This window comes from Onychostruthus taczanowskii, unplaced genomic scaffold (genome assembly GCF_017590055.1).
Source record: "Onychostruthus taczanowskii isolate IOZ18803 unplaced genomic scaffold, ASM1759005v1 scaffold13, whole genome shotgun sequence".
NCBI classification, from domain to species: Eukaryota; Metazoa; Chordata; class Aves; order Passeriformes; family Passeridae; genus Onychostruthus; species Onychostruthus taczanowskii.
Window position 1 is genome coordinate 6,883,031 of NW_024498462.1, and position 17,050 is coordinate 6,900,080.

Genomic DNA, 17,050 nt, shown 5'->3' on the forward strand with positions numbered 1-17,050 from the left:
GCATTTAGTGACCCATTACCCAGCATCTAGCAAATTGTCTTTGTTAGTATTTAGTGAGCAAGATGACTAAATATCAAATGTATGTCTCTCTAAGATGTTTAAATATTTTCTCAGTCAGAATATTTTGAAATAGCTGTGTAAGGTGCAAAGTTCCTTACCTCTTGGCTTTTTTTTTTTCCCTTCCAAGTGGTGCTCTACTTGGCAGTAGGTGCCTTCAGATAATCTGAGTTCAGTATTTTCGGCTGTTGAGCCTCCACGTGTTGTTCTCCTTGCTCTGAGTCAAAGGCTTTGTATATTTCAGGGAGGGGCCATGGCAAGAGTGTGCTGGACTGTCATAAGCTAAAGCAAGACAATACATTTCCCATCATTAATGCTGATTCGGTGAAAAACAGCAGCCAACTTTTGAGGAAGTGTTGACTCTGTGTGTGATGCTCTGTCCTAATTAAAAACTCAAACAAAATCGTTTTACCAGGGGTGCTGCTTTACAAAACGCATCTGAGCTGGGCACGGTTCCGGTGCTGGAGAGCCCAGGCACGGCCTCCAGCCTCCCCGCTCCTCTCCTGGCACAGGCAGGTGGGGCTCTGCTCCCCTTGAAGCTGCTTGCCATGCCATGCCCTGCCCCCGAGTTTGAAACCGGTTCCCAGCGTGGTTTGCTAATCGTTGATGAGTGGTTTTACCAGCAAGGAGCTCCTCACGTTTTACAGGCTGTATGTTAAAAACCGCTGGAGTGTTTGAGATGTCTCTTCTGTTTTCCCCTCTGATGTGGATTTTAGCGAGGTCTGTGTAGTTCTCAGCTGAAACTAATAACCCTTTTTAATGGAAAATAAAGTTACCCACCCCAACAGAGTCTTAGTGTTTTCCATGCCATGCCTGGAGGCACATTGATCTTGGCTGTCTCTTGCAGTTCTTAGTAAGTTTCTGCTTGGTTACTTGGGCTGTCCCTTATGCCTTCACACCCAGAGGAGTGCTGGTGACTCGAGGGTTGGGAAGACCCCTGGACAAGGCAGTGCTACCCCAGTGTGGGGTTTTTGTTGCTTTATTGCTGCTAACTGAGGTGTGATCAGCTAATGCATGCTCAGACTGCTGGTTTGTCCTCACATTTCTAATCTCTGCTTGCTAGAGGGAGCTAAAATTAAATGTACAACTTAAATGTACAAATCAGAAGAAGTATATTACCAATATAAAGGATGTGTGGAGTAGATGTGTTTAAAGAAATCAATCTTTCCATCAATTCTTTACTCAATGCTGATTTTACTTTACATGTATTATTGTTTCTAATACAATGTAATTTCTCAAAAATGCCTATTTGCTCCTTGCTTTCTTGGGTTTCTAATGCTTGATTTCCCTTACTAATTAATTCTCCCTTGCTTTTTTTTTTTTGTTTTTCCTCTTTCTGCAGCTGAAGAATGCATTGCTGATTCTGACCTGAACTTTCTTATTCCCATCGCAGTGGGCGTGGCACTTGGATTCCTTATCATTCTTGTCTTTATATCTTACATCATTGGAAGAAGAAAAAGTCGTACTGGCTATCAGTCTGTATAATCTCTTAATTCCATCTCTGTTGCCCACCTTCCCTGTTCTTTTCCCTTTCCCAGACTTCCTGGCCTGCTCCTTAAAAAAACAAAAACAAAAAAACAAAACAAAGAACAAAAAAAGATAAACAAATTAATTCAAGGTTTCTTTATTTAAAAAGTTCAAATCACTTCATGGCAGAATAACAATCACTTCATGACAGAATAATGTGCCGTGAGTCTGAAGATGAGTTGCAGAAGATACTGTATGACTTTGGAGAAAGTAAGTGTTCTGAGGACCAGAGAATTGAGCAGAGTTGGTGTGTCCCTGTGGGAAATGTGATTATTTTTAGTAAAGAAGACATCTACAAAACTTTGTCATTTAATCTTTTTGTACAAGAAAATTTCTAGATGCCTACAGCTTGTCTTGGTTAATGCTACAGCTAAAACTATAATTAAAAGTGTGAATGCTGTGTCAAAAGGGACTGTACATACAGTGGGAAAATGAATACCCAGCTCTCAACAGACTTCTGTTGGGAGCTTGGCATATGGCTGTTCTTGTGAATCAGCCTGAATTTCCTATTCCTTCTGAATGTAAAAGAAGTACCTGATCTCATTAATACCCTGACATAATAGGAGAAGAACATCTGATTCTTCTAGTGAATTAATTTGTTTAATATCGTGTGGAGAAGCTGATTGCTAATGTAGGTTGAATGGCTTTGCACTACCCTGGTGTCTAATTTGCCAAGATAAGGTTCAGGTCTGGAGAACTTCAGCTACTCAGAAAAGGCAACAGTCTGCTGAAGGAAATGTCTCCTGTGCTATTTTGTTGAACTGCATTTTCCTTTTGTTCTGAGCTCAATTGTGAAATGAGGGTGGGAGGCTGGAATTTCACTGGCTGCAGTTTCTCTGAGCTTTGATTCTGAACATAAAAGAAACTACACAGCGTTGGTCCATGTGAGGACCAAAAGTATTTTGAGAGCACTCAGACTGGCTGAGAACACAGATTGCTGAGAGATTCCTGCAGTTCCTTTGGACAGCTTGCATAGGTTAACAGGGCATCACTGAAAAGCTGTGATCTCTGAAAGCAAGTGGAGATATAAAACCTTTCAGGTTTGATAGAATTAATCTGCTTTTAATCTCCTCATTATCACTGTCTGAGTAAGAGTAAGAGCACAAAATTTCTAGCATGAGGAATGCTGATCATAAAGCATAAATGAATATATGTATAGTGAAGAAAGTGACTTGCAAAGGAATAAGAGCATCTTACCTGTTTGAAGATGCTTTCTTTGTTATTAGTGCCATACCTTTACAATTCTATGTTCCATATCTAAACTGTATCAAAATCAAATTTAATCGTTGGTGGTTGTGTTCCACTTCATTCCCATTAGGTTCATGTTGATGGAATGAAAGAAGCCTCTTGCTCTTCAAAACTTTTTGGTCCATCTTGGCAAAAGCCTTTTGCAGTTAGTAAGTCCTGAGGGCACACTAAGTTTTGCCCTCTGCACAAATGTTTACTAAAGCTGCTTCAATATTTAATCTCTGGGCATTGACCCTGTATCCATGTTGTGGGGGAAGCACCTTCAGTAATTCACATACACAAAGGTGACAGTCAACACTGATGTTTAAGTAACTCACAATGGCTGTGTATTCAGGGAAGGGAGTTTTCCAAAGACTTCGTTGTGATGGTTGAGAAATACCTGTACATTCAATTATTCTTGTCCTCACAGTGACCAAAGATACACTCTACCTGATTCTGACAAAAATGATTCCGTAATACAAATGGGCTCTTGGAGCAAGTTGTCCTTTTTTTTTAGGAATGTAATTCAATGCTGCTGAGTGGGACTGTGTGCTTTAGGTTTGGTTGTCTTGGTCTCTTGTATTGTACCTTTGCTCTTGCAATACTTGATTTCCCTGCCAGTGTTAAATGGAATTATTTCAGGTGGCATTTTATGAGTACACACACTTGTCAGTGTGGTGCTTCTCTGCAGCCAGCAGATGAATCACAGCTATGTTGTCATGCTGAGATTGCAGACTGAAGTATTTAATGTCAATTTTTTCTAGGCTATCTTAGTGAAATGTGGTCATTTCCTAGATGCAAACACATACATATATATATATATATATTGTATATACATAGAAAGTATTATTTTGAGCTTCAACTGAAGTCAAAAATTGATCCAGCACTTTAAGGTTGTTACAGCATGAAGAGTGGTGTGTACAATTTTCCAGATCTTAAAATGACTGTACAAATATGCTGACAGCAGAATATGTGTATGGAAAATAAAGTTAATTATCGTGTTTATAAAGCTTTGTTTCAGTGTAAGTAGACATGAATACCATTTCTGAGAGCCTTTCCAGAGGGATTGTCAGTGTGCTTGGATCTGGATGTTTGTGGGGAAACAGAAGCTTTTGCTTCTAAGTATTCACACATTTACATCCAAATCAGTTGTTTTTTGTGTTGATTTGGTCAAAGCATGGGTCCAGCATCTGCTAAAGGACATCTTCTTCCATCAGAATCCTTCTAACAGACAGATAGGGAATAGAGATTAAATAAAGTTTTATCTTGTTGCTAGTGTGAAGGCTGTTAATTTGATAGCATGAGACACAATGAGTTTGGTTTCCTTTCAAGACCCCACAAATACAAATGCTTTAAAAGAGCTAAAGCAATTGGCAGACAGAGAAATGCTTGTGGGTTTAACTTATTTCTGATGTCAAAAGAAGAGCCACTCCCCCAGCAGCATCCTCCTTGGCAGAAGCCAGTTTCTGTTGGTCAGAAGATGCCCTTGCAGATAATTTGTGCAGGCAGAGTGAATATGTTGCCCTGGTTCTATCAGTGCTATCTGGATAATGAAAACTGAGCAGAATTAGTTCCTAAACTGCCTCTGGTTCAGGTATTTAATAGCTCTTAATAAATCCTTTTTGCCAGATGGTTGGTTGTGATGCTTGGAGAAGAGTGAGTCGTATTGTACTGAACTCTGGCCTGGGGAAGTTTATCAGGTGCTCAGAATTCCATGATGTTGTTACATGCTGCTTGGAAATTCAGTCCCTAATTGGCAGCACAAACTGCATCTCTTAACACCAGTGTTTCAAGAATGCCACCACAGAGTTAATTTTACTGTAGTCACTTTATTTTAAATAGAAAAAATCACTTCTTAGAGACTGATATAGATCAGGAAATGACGGCAGATGAAGTTCCTTGGCTATGGATGTAGGACAAACATTCCATAATGCCCCTGTTCAGGCAGTAATTTTAGTAAGTGTGCTTTCCCAGTAGTGCTTTATCCCAAGGTGTCCTGTCCTGCTGTGTTTTGTAGCTCCCAGCAAGCAGAGTGCAGCCGGTCTCTGTCACATCCGAGGGAGGCTCGGGCTGCTCAGGGCAGCGCACTCTGTGTTTCATCAGCCTTTGGGGGTGACAAACTGATGCCCTCACTCACCCCAACACTGTGCCCTAAACTGTGAGAGGACTGAGCATTTTTCTGCATTTTGCTGCAGCATTACAGCTGTGACCTCTCTGGAATGGGGAAGAACAGGTCTGAGAGCTTTGGGCACTTCTGTGCCTGAGCAGGAGGCCCTGCCAACCTGTGAACCGTGACAAGAGAGAAGAGCTCCTCTCACTCATCCTGTCCAAGAGACTGGGTGAGGATTCCTGGGGCAGAGAGGAGTACTGGAGTGAGGACGAGGGAGGGAGAAATGCATTCATCTTCCCACTTTAGAAAGGAAGAGCTGGAAAGGTTCAAGGGCAAACGATTTTCTGTGGCCCTTGCTCAACACCTTGGGTGTGATCAAGCTGTGTAAAATGCTGCAGTCAAGATGCTTCTGGGCCTAGAAAGCATTTTGAGAGCTGCCATTTTCACTTTTCCACTCTGTTATTGCAGGAATAATCCAGAATTTTTGCTGTTTATTATTTTAACAAGAATAGTGCTAATAAACTACCTCCTTTTTAGCTTTTGCCTGAGAAATGCATATAAAACTATTCTAAAAAATAAAATTTAAAGCCAGGAAATATGCATTCCACAGGGATCACTCATAAAAGACCTTATGAAAATAGCATTTGGATACCAGAGGTTTTTTTCAATCAAAAATGAAATTTTCTGCACATTCTCTTCCCAGAGGAAAACTTCTAATTTTTGCTGATAATGATTTACATCAGAAGATGAAAAATGTGGATCCACGCTTTTCATTGGTTTCCTAACTATGAACAAAAATAAATTAACAATAATCTCCGTGTGCCTGTTTTTCCTAGCAGAAAAAAATGCTGGCTTGATGCTTTAAAAAGGAAAAAGCCTCTGATTGACTTAACCTAAGTGCCTGGTGTTGGCAGGGGCTACTTCCCAATGCTGAGTGTGAAGATGATTCGGCCCAGGAAGCGGTCGCTGTTCAGGTCGTTGATAATTCCTTTCCCATTCAGACTGCACTGGATGGGGACCAAGTGATCCTTCTGCACGTCTGTAAAGTGCATAGCCACCAGAGGGGAGGTGTAGTTGACCTGGAAAGAAAGGAGGTTTAAGTGTAATTTTTGAAGGAGCAGAAAAGCAAGCAGGGCTTTTATGTTCGGTGAAATAATTTGTAAATGGTTCATGGTTCCAGGCATCTGAGAGTGCCTGCCTGATGTCCACCAGGGTCCCTCAGCATGCTGAGCCTTTTCTGTGTGCCTGAGCACGATGGATCACTGTACATTGCCTCTTGGGGTCATTGCCCAGGACAGCACCAGACCATGGGACTCACAAATGCTTTCTGCTGTCCTGAAAACCACACACACTCACATACAGTCACACACACAGAATTACACACACAGTTACACACTCACACACTGTTACACACACAGTTTGTCAGACACAGAAATAGAGCTCTGCAATCCCAGTGCCCATGGCCTCTGTCCTGCCCTCATCTGCCCAAAATAGCCTGACAGCACATCTGGACCCTGTGCAGCCGCTCCTGCCCTCCCATTCCCAAGGAAGCATAGCAGAGATGCCAGACCCTCACTCACGTGGGTGAACTTGCCATAGTAGGGATAATACATGAGGTCAAATGTCCCGTTCCCAGGGTAGAAATCCACCGACCTGAGGTGACTCTCATTGCCTTTCTGTGATCAGAAAATAAACAGAGGCACACACATACACAGAGATAGGACATGGCACACAAAATACAGCTCCCCTCAGAGCTTGTCTCAGAGCAGATGTCCCTTGCCAGCCCCTGGCAGTCCCTGCCCTGCTTCCAGCCAGGGGAGAGTGGAGCTGTGCAGGCATGGGCAGGGCTGCACTTTGCTGCCTGCTGATTCCCTGCTGTGCCTTTGCTCCCTGAGGGTGGGATCCAGCAGCTGCCTGGGCAGGGGGAGCCCTTCCTTCACCCCATTGCTGGTGGCTTGCAGGGTGCCCCCAGGACTGAGCATGCTGCAGAGCAGCTGGGGATGGATGTGAGGAGTCCCTACACCTCCCCACTGAGCTGCAGGCTCCAGCTGGCACACCGGCCCGCAGGCTGCCCTGGGGGCTGAGCGCCCGTGAGGCTGCAGGAGCAGAGTGGGAAGCAGGAGACTGCTGACCTCTGCCACTCAGCAGACTGGCCTCCTCCAGACCCACAGGCTGCCCCACGGGCTGAGCGCAGAGCTGTCCGTGAGGCTGCAGGAGCAGAGTGGGAAGCAGGAGACTGCTGACCTCTGCCACTCAGCAGACTGGCCTCCAGTTGTGCCCAGACACATGGGCAGCACTGGGTCCTGTGAGTGTTTGGGGCTGATATGAGGACAATTGTGCTGAGGTCCATCAGGAGGAGACGTTTGGCCCTGTCCCCACCGTGCTGCAGGGCAGGGAGGAAAGCAGTACCTGCACTTTGCAGTCCACGCTCACGGGGACCCCGGCACCAGGGCGGTAGCCTATGATCTGCAACAGCAAAAAACATCCATGCTTGTATGAAATGCAGGGCCAAGCACGTGCTGCCTCCCTTCTCCAGAGCTTAAACCTGTCTGGGTGCCAGCCACGTTGCTCAGGACCGGAGCTGTGTGTCCCTGCAGCCGGGTCTGCCGCCCCACACCGTGCAAGCTGCCCATGGCTGAGGGCCAGATGGCTGCCTGAGGGCAGGGGCAGAGCAGAGAACACAGAGAGGGCCCAGACCCCTGGAGTAACACAGCCTCTCCCCACACAGTTCACATTCCCCCCATGCTTATTTTCCCAGCAGTGAGCACTGAACCACCATGCTATTAGACTTCAACTAAATTAAATTCCAAGAAAACTCCCATTGTAAAGCATCTGGGCTGTGGGGTTTTCCCCTAAAGCTCAGTTCCTCATGAGGAAGGGCCTGGCAGAAGGCCCTCCGAGCACTAAGGCCTCAGCAAATCAAATGGAGCAAGTTTTATAATGAGTTTATTTAATGTTTTCTAGCAAATATGGCCTGCAGGTTTGGGGATTCTAGTTCCCTTTTTCCCTGGGCCTGAGAAGTGAAGGAGTTTCAGTCCCTGTGTGGCTTTCATCACACTGGGATGCCCCAAAGGAAGGAGTTAAAGCAAGCAGCTGTCTCTGTACCCGGTTCATCTTCAGCAGGATGCAGGGCTGGCCTCTGGAGTAGCCAAACGTTGGGTCCTCGATGCCAGAGCAGTTCTGCAGCAGCGAGCGCTTGAACTGGCAGGCCTTCTTCTCCTCACTGTCATTTCCCCCCTGGATGAAGTACTGGCCTGGGACACACTCGATATTCTTCTCCTCCTGAACTTTGTCATCATAAGCTGGTGGGGACCAAGGGACTTGTTAAACCCTCCCAGACCTGCACAGACCCAAACTCTCAGAGAACAGCCACTTGTCAAGGGCATTAGGAAGTCACACCTGGAAAGGCAAAGCCCCCATGACCTTGTGAGCCTCCCTTTCCAGATGTGGCTCATGAGGTGCCCAGGAGGACACCCCTGCACTGCATGCATGTATCCATGGATAAAAACAACCTCAGCATGGCTCCCAGGGTGACAAAGAGCTCACCTGCTAGGAAGTGGTGCATGCTGTCCACGTAGGGCTGCCACGTGTTGGGCTGGGAGACATTGAAGGCAATGGTGAAGCCATTCAAGTATGGTCTGATCATCACTCCTGAAGAAGGAGACAGCCCTGGTAAGGCAGATGTAGGTGGAGCAGCCATGGGCTGCGTGCTGCAGGGCTGGTGCATTGTGACTGGGCTCAGGTGTGAGAGAGGCAGCACCAGCTCACAGATCAGCTCTCTCCTCAACCTGCTGATCCCTCGCCTTCATTTCACCCCCAGAGAACACCATACACATCAAAATATCCCAGGAAACCTGGGAGATATGGAAAGCCTCAGTAGTGTTGTGGGTTAGTGACTGGGGCTGCACAGAGTGGCTGCAGGTCCCCCGTGTTCCCAGCTGTGTGGGCAGCTCCAGACAAGGAGCAGGCCCTTCTGTTCCCCACCAACACAAAAACACAGGAAAAATGCTGTGTCTGACACAGGGAAAGGATTTTCTGAACATTCTCTTGCCAGAACTCCCCCAAATAATAATGCATAAAAGCAACTCTTGATTTGCATTTTATTTTGAAGGCATGAGGTGTAAAGGGCCAGCAGCTGAAATGCATCAGCATCACCTATGAAATACCTAAACTTGGCTTTTGCCTTGAGAATAATGATAACAATAAACAGCGCAATGAGAATAACAATGAGTACCAACAGGGTGAATGCTTCTCATGAGGCTTTTTAAATGTTTGCTCCTCTGCAGAGAACCTGCAGCTCTGCCAGTGCCCTGAGGTGAGAACACCCTGTGTTAGGGAGGGCTGGGTGGCTGTAGGAGTGCACAGCTCCAGCAGGGCTCTGCCTGAGGTGCTAGCCATGCTATTTTGGTAGGACAGTGATGGGCAGAGGTGGCCAAGGCCAGGCTGGCTGGGTACTCACCTGGTGGAGACACACGGTCCCGGAACCTGGGCGTGTAGGGGCTGAGCGTGAGCAGCATCACATACAGGCAAAAGGCAAACATTCCCGCCAGGCACGTGTAGAAAACGAAGTAAAACAGTAAGATCAAGCCTGCAAAACAGACAGGCATGTCGCTGTCAAGGCAAGCAGAGCACATCCCGTGGGATGTGTCCCACAGGGATGCACAGACGTGCTCAGCACGGCGTCCTCTGCAGCTCTGAGGCCGTGCTGGAGGTGGGAGCTTGCAGCCCAGCCCTGCACACAGACTGGTGTTTGTGGCTGCAGGACTGCCAGCTGCTCCAGTGCTGGGGTAGCTGCTCTTTGGTTCTGTATCCCTTTTGCTGCACGGCCCTTCCCAGAGCTGTGTCAGGAGCAGGTCTGTGTGTCCACCTGCCTCAGCTCTCTCAGAGGGACCCAACATTCCCTCCTGCCCTTCCCACTCCCTCCTGGCATGAAAACATGCAAAGGTGTCCAGTGGCTTCAGCCAAACCCCTGATGGGGCTGTGGGGCGGTGCTCCTGCCCTGATTCCTGTCCCCTGCCCGGGAGGGACCCTGGTGCTGGGACTGAGCAGGCAGCATCGCTCAGGGCTGCAGCACCACTGACTGTTTCATGGCCCAGACATTCAGGGAATGGGTTTGTTTTTCCTCTGGACCAGGCTGATGGCTGAGGGTGTCTCAAGAGGCCCCAGCCTATGAATAAAACCCAGCAACTCAGAAAGCAAAGCGGAGCCCTAACCCAAATATTTCCCAGGAGAAACGTTCCGGCGGCTCGGAAGGAGCCCTGGGAACACAGATGTGCTCTCCTGCCGTGCTTCTGCCAGGGCCACCGTGCTGGGAACTGCTGCGTCCTGCTGAGGGCTGGGCTGGGGCAGATGGACCATCACTGTGCTGCTGGCACAGAAGGGACAGTGTCCAGCCCTGCCAGAGTGGTGCTGGATGGTGCCTCTGCCCCAGCCTGGCAGCAGAGCTGGTGCTTGTTGAGACATCTTCCCACTGCTGCTCCCTTTTTGATGTTTCCTGCAGTGCAGCAGGGAGTGTTGTCACCAGCAGAGAGGGGGTGCAGCCTTTCCCAGGGGCTGGGGCCTCCAGTGATGACTTTGTGCCAGTTGCCTCCCCGCATTTGGTGAGTGCAAGTCCCCTGAGGCCCCCATTTCAGGGGACACCTTTAGAGCCAGCGCAGGGGAGCAGCCCCAGGCTGGGCAAATTCCCTCCTCCGCACCCATGAGCTGAGAGTAGGAAAGTTCAGCTCCACTCACCTCCAAATGCTCTCACTTTAAATAAATTTTGATTTTCATAGTAGCTTCTCCTGCCCCCATGTAGAGACAAGTGAGCACACGTGTGTGCACCAAGGGCACGTGGGGGTCACCTAGCAGAGCACAGTGACCCCAGGGGACAGGAGGATGCTGCACCCACCCCAGTGCTGCTGGCACTGCTAGCAGTAGCCTGCCAGGGTCACATCCACACCACACTGAGCAAATCCTCTCTCAAGGATCTTCTCAGGACCTGGAGGAGCCTCCAGAAAACCAAACCTACATCACTAGGGACTCACCCTACTGCTCGCACACTTTGGTCTGTGCCTTCCCATCCAGGAAAGAAGCAGAAAAGCTGATCTGCCTCTGTGGCCAGCAAAGCGCACAGGAGTGCAAACATGAACGTCAAGGTCTGTCCCAGACTCATACTTGCATGTTTTCAGACTCCTCTGGTGCTGGTGGGAAGCTTCTTTTGTTTCTCCCGGCTGCCAACACAGGCATTGCAGAATACCCAGAGCTCTTGGCAGGGGCATGGGAGGGCTGTGGGCCTTGTGGTGCATTGCCAGTGCCAGCCAAGGGCTGCAAACACCCAGCAGCAGCCCCTGGTAACTCACAGCCTTACACTGATGGATGTGCAGGTGAGTCTGGATCAGGCTGGGATTTTCACTCTGCCAAGGGGGCTGGGTGCTGGCAGAACAGAGCTGCAAAGATGGGTGGCACCCCATGTGCTTGTGGCCCCTTGATTTTGAATCAAGCCTGCAGCAGCACTCACCCCACAGGCTGCTCTTAACCACCCTGGGCACCTCCAGACTCCGCAATAATTTTTGAAGGGCACATGGATGTGGATAAAGTAGACAGGGCACTCAGAACCACCACAGCTGGCACATCCCAGTCCACTGGCCCTGACAGCACTGTGGGTCCTGCTGTGGCACCCTGTCACTACCTGGCAGCCGTGGGGTGACAGTGCTGACCAGCCCTTCCCTCCCTTTCCAGAGCCAGGCTCACTCAGGCAGGGAGGGCTGCTCTGTCCCGTGGTGTGCACCCTCCACAGAACAACTGCACAGCCCGGGCACTCTGTCCCCACCAAGCTGATGACACCAAAGCCACTGTCCCAGGGTCAGTCCCTGACTTACACAGGCAGGGGCAGGAGTGCTGGTGGCAGCAGGGGTGCACAGCTGCAGCAGACTGACCTGCAGCTCCCATGCTTGCTCAGACTCTGAACTTCTTTCTGGGACACAGTCTGGGCAGCCTGAAATCTTTGCTTTCACTCTCCCTCAACATTAACCTCCAGGCTGAGGGTACCTTCTACATGGTTTTCTGCTTATCCTCCTTGCTAGTTAGAAACATTAACACTAAAGAAATGTGCAGTGTTGGTCAGTCCAAGCTATCAGGGACATTCACAGGCAAGTGAATCTGTTGTGAAGCAGAAAAAGCAACAACCCCCAAAAGTGGGGCTTGAGGAAGGACCTACCCCAGCTCTTGGCTGTTCTCCCCAAGCATGTTCTCTCCTCCGGGTTCCACAAGAATATCTTCATCTCCCCAGCCAGGTCTGCCCAGGTTTTGCTCCCCATGTCTGCCTTAGGCTCGTCCTTCTCTCTGTCAGGATCCTGGACTTTCTCCTCATGCTTATTTTCCTGGAAGAGTTGCAGAACACAACCCCCACAGGCAAGCTGAACTTCTCATTGGCCAAAAATAAATGCAAAAGCACTTAATATCTGGAAATGTTTCAAATTTCCATTTCCCATCATCACTCTTGAGTTAAAGAGAGGCAGTTTTGGCTGTTCCAACTTAAGATCACTTAGAACCCAGCATCCATTTTTCCATTACATCTACGTCACTGCTGTCACACTGGGTACTGTCTCCTTGTGCTGGCATTTACAGAAACTCATCTTTTTCCACCTGTGTGAACATGACCAGAGAAAACCTGCGATCTGGGAACGCTGGGGCTGTTCCCACACTTCTGCAACATCTCTGAGTTCAAGTGCACATTCTCTGTGCTGCCACAGATGATAGCAGGCAGCAGCATCTAAGAGATCAACCAGCTTGTTTTCCTTGGCGTGTGAGCAAGAATTCAGCCTTTGAAGAAATCCCTGTGTTGTTACTTTTTTAATTACACCGAGTTCCAGGGAAAAGCATCTCCCCAGGTTGCGAGAGTTTGTATTTTGCCTAAGGGGTGAAAACTTGTTTGTCCAGAGCTCAGGAACAAAAATCCTGTGCCTGGGCAAGAGCCACTTGAGACACGGCAGCCGTCCTTAATTCCCTTGGTCCCGGCCGGTCTCCAAAGGCAGCCTGGTGGGAGAAGGTGCTGGCCTTGCTCTCAGCTCGGGGGGGGCCGGGCCGGGCACCGCCGGGGCGAGGGGCGATGCTGTCCCCGGGCTGGCTCCGTCACCGCCGGCGTTTCAGTGCGAAGGGGACCGCAGGGCTCGGCCGCTCGGCTGGGTCACAGCCACGCTGGCCCGACCGGGGTCCCGGGGCTGCGGTGCCTGCTCGGGCACGGACCCAGGGCAGCCCCGGGAACCGGGCACGGCACCTCCCCGAGCCGGGACACACGGATAGGAGATATTCGCAAGCCGTGGGTTGCCCCGGGAGAGCCGGGACGTGGCCGACAGCTTGGCGAAAGCCTTGCTTGGAAATTCCGTAAATTGGGGAGAAGTTGAACTCTGCTCAGACACACAAATACTGAACACAGGGAGAATGGGAGGGGAATACTGGCTCCAAAGGCCGAACGTGTCCCCTGGGGAGCCTGGGCAGAGCGGGGTGTAAACCCTCCCCATCCCGGCTGCCCCGACGGGCTGAGTCCCGCCGGGGCTCTGGCAGCGCTCCTGCGCCAGGGCGCTGCTGCCAGGAAATGCCCCCGGCTGCCTGCAGGCGCTGGGCACAGCTCCCACAGCCCGGGCTGGAGCCGTCCCGAGCCAGCTCCTGCCTGGCCTGAGGGGCAGGGTACACGGGGTACGGGGCTGGCGAGAGCAGCGGGTTTTGGAGCCGGGAACAGCAGCCCCAGCCGGGAGCAGCAGCCCCAGCAGTCACCAGCAGGGACGTGGGACAGGAGGTGTGGGGGCTGTACCCTGCCAGGACACGCACAAGGGAACAAGTGACCGACAAAGAGGGGGAAGAGGAGGTGTTTTTCGTCCCACTCTCCCCATTAAATACAAGAGCTGCCAGGAGATGTTTTGGAAACATTTCCTCAGACTGCCGGAGCAGGGGACACTGCCCAGATGGGCACTGCCCACTCTGGTGCTTAGTGCTGCACTGGGGAAAGCCCTTTGAATCTCATACCAGCTTCTACTGGAGGCAGCAGGAGCCCACACTCAGAAGGTGCAGCCAGTGCTTAGGGCTGTGGGTTATGGGGACAACTTCCCCTGTCACAGGGCCCTACCCTGGGAACTGAAGGAGGTTTTTGTAAGGAGAGAAGTTTCCAGCTCTCCTGGCTCTATGCTGTGTGTCCCTTCACTTGGTGAAGGGTCCTGTCCTGCTGGCTGGGACAGGCCACAAGGGCTCCATGGCAGCCCAGGGAGGCTGAGGGAGCCCCAGGCTTACCCCATGGGTCTCTGTGGGGCAGCTGGGCAGGGTGGGATGATGCCAGTACCAGGTCCCTGGCAGATGTCTCTCAGCTAGGGGGTTAGGTCAGGTCTGGAATGAAGCACAGGAGGTTTATCTTTGCAGCCCAGGACAGAGATGATCTTGGAACAATCCCTTGCATCTGGAGAAGGGGCAGAAGGAGTGGCAGGAGCTGGGACAGGAGTGCAGTGGGGCAGGGAGAAGGCAGAGCCACAGCACTGTTGGGACATTGGAGAGCCCTGAGTCACTGCCTGCTGTGACTGTTTGGGAAGCAAATCTGGGGCTCATCTCTGACAAAATCAGTGTGCTGGCTGTTGTGGGTGTCCTGGGGGAGGCCAGGAGCTTTTCCCCATTCTCACCTCAGACCAGGTCAGCTCTCAGTGTTGGATTCCTCCTGCTGAAATCCAGGTATGCAGAGGGTCACCCTGCCCAGGTGTTCCTGTCCCTTCTAGTCCCCCTCACCACCCAGCACCACTGGCCAGACCTGGCACGGCCCTTTACACTCCCTCCCATACAAAGTGTTTGCCTAAGAGACAAGGCAGCATTTCCTAAAGCAAAGTGGTTGTAAATCTATCAGCCAAAGCAGGTCCTTGCAGCAGCTCCCACCTCACCTTGTGAAATGAGGCTAGTAGCCCCCAAAATACTCACCACCTTCTGGCTGGGGCTCCTGAGCTCCATGCCACTGGTGCTGGTGTTGCTGGCCATTCTTGGGTGGGAAACACAAAAAAATGTCAGTGCTAGCACAGCAGCACCGTGGGTGTGGGTGCTGTGTCGTGCTGGCTCTCAGGGACTCACAGAGAGAGAGAGCCCCCTCCCCAGCCCTGCTCGCCGGCCCTACAGCACCCCCTAAAACAGCAGCTGTGCCGAGACTGTGGGGAGCAAGGCTGCTTTCCCTCCCTGCCCTGCAGAACCTTGCTCTTCAGGAGTGGATCAAAAAATAACTTGTTTTCCTAACGGGGGTAAGCTCAACGTGGCAGGATCCTATCTTGAGTCCTCCGGCATGTGGTGCCCTTTGGAGCAGCCTCACCGCATCCTGCCTCACATTTGAGCTCCCATCAGTGCCAGCCAACGCCCTACATGGGGAAGCCAGGCTGTTCCCCCAGGAGACCGCGTAGCTGTGAATAAACATTAACAAATCGCTGGGGCTTCCGATGGCGAGAAGTGCCGGTCAATGTGTGCTTGTCAGTCACAGCGGGGCCGGGGTTAAATTGCGAAATCTCTTTCGCGGTGAAAGGGGTAGTGAGAGGGGCAGGCAGGTCTATATTTATCCCCGCGAGCAGAGACAGGAGTTCACAGCGCCGCTTTCCTCGCCACCCACACCTGTCAGACAAAATCCAGAGGCACACCTTGCCGTGCCGCGCTGCAGGCCGGGGCTGGGGAGGCTCGGATTTCCCTCGGTCGGGGAATTAGAGGCAGGAGGTGATGCACCGGGGCAGCCGGGGTGCGTGCTGCACTCCTGCTGCTGCCGCAGCCCCGGCGCTGTGGTGGCAGCGGGGCCGCCCGTCCCTGGCCGTGTCCACGCAGCTCTCGAGGAACAGCGGGGCTCGTTTTACACCTCTGCCCAGCCTGAGCTCGGCACCATCCACCTGCTCATTCTCTTGGCCCCTTTCCAATGGCAGCGGTGACCCTTCCTTTGCCAGACAGCCAGGCCCTGTTCAGGGGTGGGGAAAGGCTGCCTGTCCCCAGGCTGGGACTGTGCCCGAAGGCACGGGACATGTGTCCCGGGCTCCCGCAGGGCTGCGCGCTCCCAGCCGGCAGAGCGCCATGTCTCCCTCTCCTCTCCTGAGCGTGGCTGAAAGCCGCTCACCGGCTGCGCTAATAAATGGGCACAGCGGGACACAAAGAGCTCTGGCAGCTGCCCCGGGCTGCGCAGGGCTGGCCGGGGCTGGGCTCACCGCCGGTGCCGGTGCCGGTGCCCGCCCGAGCCAGCCCGCCGGCAGGGAAGCACGCCGGCAGCTGTGCCCACAGCTGTGCCCACAGCTGGATCTCCTGGCCAGGCTGGCGCCCTGGGGCAAGGTTGTCCTCCCGAAGCTAGGGATGCAGGCTCTCGCATCGCTGTCGGTGTACGCTTTCCCTTTTCCCCTGGGAGAAGCCGGTCATTAGGCTCTTATCCAGTGAAAGTGTGGGGGTTTTGAAGAAGAGGTAGTATTCGTTTCTTTTAAGTTGATGAAATGTGCTTGAAATAATTACATTTTTGTACTTAGCACTTCTCAGCCCAGGGCATTAGAGTGATTTACAAGCAATTATGAAGCCTGCTGGGAAGATGCTTTTATCCCCATTTTGCAGATAGGATGTGGAAAATAAAGGTTGAGGGCCTGTTCTTGCTCCTTGGCCATGGACATGGAGATCGCAGATGATTGCTGTCTCCGTGGAATTGGGGCACAGGCAGCAACAGGCACTGCCACCGGAGAGGAGATGTGCGAGTGCCGAGACACGGAACACTGGGCCGGGTGGCTGCCCGGGACTGTCATTTGCCCCTCAGGGAGGAGGGACACGGGGAGAACGGGGCGACACAGCGGTGCCAGGGAGATTTTGGCGAAGGACAGAATGTCCTGGAGCAGCTGGACTGGAGGAGGGTGGGAGCTGCTGAAGGCGAGGGGATGGAGAAAGATGGGGAGAGAGGTGGGGAGCCCCTCTGGCCGAGCTGCCGTGAGCGCGCCGAGCTCTCCCGGAGGCGGGACAGGATCTCTGCCCTCTCCGAGACGGGGCGGGAGCTCCGTCCCTCCCTCCCCGCGCCCCTGGGGAACGGGCTGTGCGCTGCTTCCAGCGGGGCGGCCCCGGGCCGAGCAGCCGCTCCGGACGGAGCCGGGGCGGCCGCGGGCGGAGCGGAGCGAGGCGCAGGCG

At 51.7% G+C, this 17,050-nt stretch overlaps 2 protein-coding genes across 2 annotated transcripts in view; one reads left to right on the top strand and one right to left on the bottom strand.

Annotated features, from left to right (window-relative positions):
* LAMP2 (lysosomal associated membrane protein 2) overlaps positions 1 to 5,737 on the top strand; it is a 16,255-nt gene extending 10,518 nt beyond the window's left edge. Inside the window, 1 exon segment of the mRNA XM_041396341.1 lies at positions 1,400 to 5,737. Within this exon segment, the coding sequence (XP_041252275.1) occupies positions 1,400 to 1,542 (143 nt within the window). The 3' untranslated portion in view covers positions 1,543 to 5,737.
* On the bottom strand, positions 4,621 to 15,192 carry ATP1B4 (ATPase Na+/K+ transporting family member beta 4). Its single transcript, XM_041396342.1, has 8 exons — positions 14,855 to 15,192; positions 12,120 to 12,282; positions 9,381 to 9,509; positions 8,468 to 8,572; positions 8,027 to 8,223; positions 7,331 to 7,387; positions 6,502 to 6,597; positions 4,621 to 6,000 (listed from the first exon to the last, which is right to left on the bottom strand). The coding sequence occupies exons 1-8, from the start codon at positions 14,909 to 14,911 to the stop codon at positions 5,839 to 5,841; spliced, it is 966 nt and encodes a 321-aa protein (XP_041252276.1). The 5' UTR covers positions 14,912 to 15,192; the 3' UTR covers positions 4,621 to 5,838.
* Between the last annotated feature and the right edge of the window lie 1,858 nt (positions 15,193 to 17,050).

Coding starts and splice junctions, on each gene's coding strand:
- ATP1B4 (XM_041396342.1), bottom strand. CDS start 14,911: ATGGCCAGCAACACCAGCACCAGTGGCATGGAGCTCAGGAGCCCCAGC. Junction 12,283..14,854: donor GGAGCCCCAGCCAGAAGGTG/GTGAGTATTTTG, acceptor CAACTCTTCCAG/GAAAATAAGCATGAGGAGAA. Junction 9,510..12,119: donor GAGAACAGCCAAGAGCTGGG/GTAGGTCCTTCC, acceptor TCTGTTTTGCAG/GCTTGATCTTACTGTTTTAC.